Genomic DNA, 4700 nt, shown 5'->3' with positions numbered 1-4700 from the left:
GTGTGCCTTTTTTGCTAAATCTGTCTAAAAATGTCAAATATCACTTGTTTTGCATCAATCTTGATACAGGGTACTTATTATATGTTGTACTTTGGATTCCTAAAGCTTTTAGTCTAGTAACCCATCATCCAAGGTTAGTTTTCACTATAAGTACAAAATATGTTTTGGACGGACACTATAATTTACAGTTTTTTACCATGTTCAATCTGAATTTTCTTTAAAATAAAAAACATCTATATTGAATCTGACTTTTCTACATCCAACTGACAGGTTTATCATTACTTTGAGAAAAAAGATTATTAATTTAACCCTTTTAGAAGGGAAGATATGGTCATTTGTTCTGGGAATGTCATTTTCGAGCCTGAAACCTGAAAAACAGGCTCAGGGTTTAACAGGTTAATACATTACACATAGATGTGTTCCTGCCCTTGAGTCCAGTTTCTCTGTATCTACAAAACAACCTGCATTCCCCGTTAAAGAAGGACTTTATGTCACAGCATCAATTAATCCTGTTGTGTGCTAAAAAGTTATGGTTTTTATATCTCATAATAAAATATGGGTTTGTAGCAACTAAAAGCTGCTTTGAAAGAATTGCTAATGCCAGACCAAGGACAAAAGGATCCTGATTCATGCAAACATTCATGTCTTGCTAATTGAAGGATTAGGAATGATTTAAATGTTTCAAAATGCTGTGTGACCCAAAAATACAAACTGCGTCTGTATATTTGTCCTTTAGTGCATTGTGTGTTTTTGACTTCATTGTATCTGGCCCCTGTTGTCTATATATATATTTATCCCCCATCAGTTAGGCTTCCCGAACATAAACACATTTTTCAAAAACACAGAGGAAAAATTATACAATGCACTCACAGTGTGCCTAAAATGTACCCATAATGTTATCTAATGCCTTACAACGAAATGATTTTTGCCTGTGATTTCTCAGGATATGCTTAACAACCTGGACCCTCCGGCATCAGGAGAGCTGGATGAGGATGACCTCATGCTGGATGTGGACCTCCCAGAGGAAGGCTTGCACGGTCAGCACACAAAAACCCACACACACAAATTGTATTTATCTTTAACAGGATTTAAATTTGCGAGGTTATTCTTTGGCCATGAGAAATGCTTTAGTATCATTGGCTGGAAGTCATCCATTATTCTTCGGACTCCTCCAGCGTTAGTGCTCTGATCATAATTGTAAATTAATGCATGAACCAAGGCCTGAGCATTCTATTTCCAGCATTATCCTTTTATGGCATAAAATGTCTAGAATTGAATAAATCCCATTTTGCCTTGGGTGAAGAATTGTCTCTGCAACAACCATTAGCATCTTTTAATGGACACCTTATTGTCTATTATGTGCTGTTACTGCTAATATTTGTTTGCTGAAGAGTTATTTAATTACAACTCCAACATTGTTCACAACTAGCTCTGAATGACAGGTAGGCAGCTGACTTGGAGCAGTATCATGCTGCCTTTGTTTACAGGAACAGATGCACACACAGTTGCGTATGGTTACAGCACATCCACATTGCATACATGGGCTCAGAAGGTCAGAGGCTACATTTGATCGCCTTGAAAACAGCAGTCTGGTGTTAGCATGATTAGTTTAATAGCTTAACACCCCCCGCTACCATCTTGATATGATATCTATTTCTGTCTTCAGTGCTTTCTCTGTGACTCATTTTCTCTTTGTGGATTTAATCAATGGCCAACCTCATTGGGAAACAGTAAGATAACTTCTTTGTGGGTGTTAAAGGTGATCAGGTCATCATATTACCACATAATAATAGTGTTGACAACGTTATTATGGATTCAGTGGGTAGTGTGGGTCACTTACATGAAAAGTACATTTTGACCTCACCTATAATCAAACATGATGAATTCTAGGAAGGGAATTTTCCCCCTTCACTCCTGAATCTAGCCCTGTTACATTACCATTCATGGCCAATGAATAAGGCACATTGAAATATATGGATGGGCAAACGCACCCATGCTAATGTACAATAGTTAGGTGTCAGGCACCCCTAGCAATGCTGCCCAACGCAAATGCTCTGCAGTAAATTCTAACTTTTATGAAGTTATTTATCAGCTTTTATGATATTAAGTAATGTCATTGATATAAACTACATCCTCCAAAATGATCATAACATTAGATGAACACCTCTCTAAAACAGCTTTGACAAAAAGGGAACATTACAACCTTGCAGATGGTACAAATTTATTGCAGGCCTGTTGTATTAGACTGCATTAGTTTTAGCTAGGTGTGCCTAATAAACAGTCAACTGCAAATACATCACTGAGGCATCTTTACACCCCTGATGTCATCTTCAGTCTGTAAACAATGATTTGATTTTGAGAGAAGCAAACCGACAGAGAGAGGGAGGGAGAGGGAGAGGAGAATGTTCACTCCAGAGGAATGTGAATCGGCGTGTTGTCCCTTCCTACTCCTTTTTCGGAAGCGACCATATTTATAGCGCAGTGTGTCATGGCTAGTGCTAAAGCGTCAGAGTGAAAGCAAGAGAAGCTGAAGAGTCCAGTTAGACCCAGCCCACAGGGCAGGCCTTGAGACACGGGATAGGAAATGGTGTTCCCTCCCTCCCAAAGACACCCTGACTCTGCCACAGACCAGGAAGTGGAGAAGAAGACAAAAAGGGATGGGTAGAAGGGGCCTCATGTATTAATTTCATCCAGTTACCGGGTCCCGTGACAGAAGAGAGAGGCCCCAGCTTCTCTCTCTTTCCTGCTATAGCTAGTGAATTTATTTCGTGGACACAAAACAATTACCTCAGCTGCTCCCCCACCACCACCACCACCACCACAGTCATTTCTCCCCAGCTGCAGTTCCTAGGGAGTTCCCAGAAAAACAAGCCTGTCAACAAAGACAGAAGCAGACAGAGTGGGATCTGGGTAGACTTTCTCTCACTGGCCCTTTAACTGCTCACCAGCTGACTGGACAAGGAGACATTTCTCTCCACTCCCCGTCTGAGTTTCTCTGCCTTTGTGGATTTCTCACCCCCAAGTTGGAATATATTCCTTTTGAATGACTTTTTCTGAGCTGAAAAGAAGTTACTGGAAGCGCTGAAGTTTCCTGGAATGTAATAGTTCAGATTCAGGCTGAAGTCTGCTCCTGTGCTATGTGGTGACACTCAGGGTAAAGTAAATCAAATGCCACTGCTGAATTCCTTGGATTGGTGTCTTTCAATCTGCCCAGTAATTCTTTATCTCTCTTTTGTCTATCTCTCTTTCTCCCCTTTCTATCTGGAACATAGATATTCAACGATCCTTTTGATTTCCTGAGAGTCTCGCTCTGTTAGTTGTCAATTTTGTGGCGGTCATGGTTCATTTCACAGCTGTGTGCTATTGAGTGTTGCCAAATACTGTGTCCTTTTACCTCCTTGAAAATGTAATGGCCTGTCACTGTGTGTGTGAGCGCGTTTTTTGCATTTGATGTCGGAGACAGTTGAGATGAATAGAGAATAAGGAGGGGAGATCCGATCATGATTTATATGCAAATACCCATGATAGGGTATCTGAAATATACATAGAAGTATTCATTACCACAAGATATGAAACATTGACTCTCAGTCTTGCTTTTTGTGTTTGCTTTAGAGTGCTAGTAAAAGACAAACACTGGCTGGGAAAAAGAGAAAAACATAAATTATAACCTTTGCAGAAATGCAGCTTATCTTCCACAACAAACATCCACTTCAACAAATAACAGCAGCAACAGAAGTGATTTTATTGAAGTTTTATTCTTTGGATCTATACTTTTTCACCATATCTCAAACACTGGCTTCATACATTTCAGCTCAGATGAAAAAGTGTTTATGCTCTTTTCTCCTTCACTTGCTTCTTCTCTGTTTTAGATATTCTCAGGTTTCTTTACTCTGTCTTATCTTGCTCCAAATTCTTCTGCATAGACGCTGACAGGATGTCCCACTTTGAGTGCTCAGAGAGGGCCGGTCGGCAAGGGCAGCGGCGTAGACACCATCGCTGGAGTGGACCAGATAACTTCTACAATGATGGCAGGTTGGTTAGGCCTGGAAGGATGTTGCCAGAAGAGAATTCAAAAGTAGAATGCAGAAAGCAAAGACACAAAGCCAACATCATTCTGTATTCCCTCTGCCTGGCTCTGACTCTCTCCTCTGGGTTTTATCTCTTTTTCGCAGGACCCATGTTGTTCAACACTATGACGGTCTCAAGGCTTCGAGGATCTCTTCACGCTCTGTCCCCTCTGAAGGCAGGCAGCATGGCTACATGGCAATGCTGGATGAACTCACACTCGAACACGTGACTCAGGACTGCGGCTCGCTGAAGAACCAGCTGCTCAGGCTCAAAACAATGCTACAGGTGAGAGCCATCTATGAACACAGAGGTGTACGGGTGCATGTAGCAAAACTTGCACACTCTTACGGCCCTTCCACACGGCGGCGTGCTATGAAGCTTCAACGCTGCTTCCCATTCACTTTGAATGGGGTGACGTCACGCTTTGCCAAACTGCATTGTGGTTCCGTCGCTTCGCTTTGCCTCCGTTGCTCGCTTCAAAAGTTGAGAAAAGTTCAACTTTTCAAGCTTCGACGGAAGCGTCAGCCAATCAAATCATATGCCAGTACAAGCTCTAGCCAATCAAACCGCGTGCTTGTGTGTCCGGGCTGGGAGATTCATGTGATTAGCTGTTGGTCGAGCTTCAGACACGC

General features: G+C 41.6%; 1 protein-coding gene across 1 annotated transcript in view; it reads left to right on the top strand.

Moving 5' to 3' along the window:
* Positions 1 to 946: 946 nt before the first annotated feature.
* Positions 947 to 4700, top strand: part of LOC104963914 (uncharacterized) — a 28591-nt gene continuing 24837 nt past the window's right edge. The window contains exons 1-3 of the mRNA XM_010792599.1: positions 947 to 1037; positions 3924 to 4032; positions 4173 to 4353. Of these exons, the coding sequence (XP_010790901.1) occupies positions 947 to 1037; positions 3924 to 4032; positions 4173 to 4353 (381 nt within the window). The remainder of the gene's footprint in view (positions 1038 to 3923; positions 4033 to 4172; positions 4354 to 4700) is intronic.

This window comes from Notothenia coriiceps, unplaced genomic scaffold (genome assembly GCF_000735185.1).
Source record: "Notothenia coriiceps isolate Sejong01 unplaced genomic scaffold, NC01 NC01_scaffold00036512, whole genome shotgun sequence".
Classification (NCBI taxonomy): domain Eukaryota; kingdom Metazoa; phylum Chordata; class Actinopteri; order Perciformes; family Nototheniidae; genus Notothenia; species Notothenia coriiceps.
This window is presented reverse-complemented; position numbering and strand designations above follow the sequence as displayed.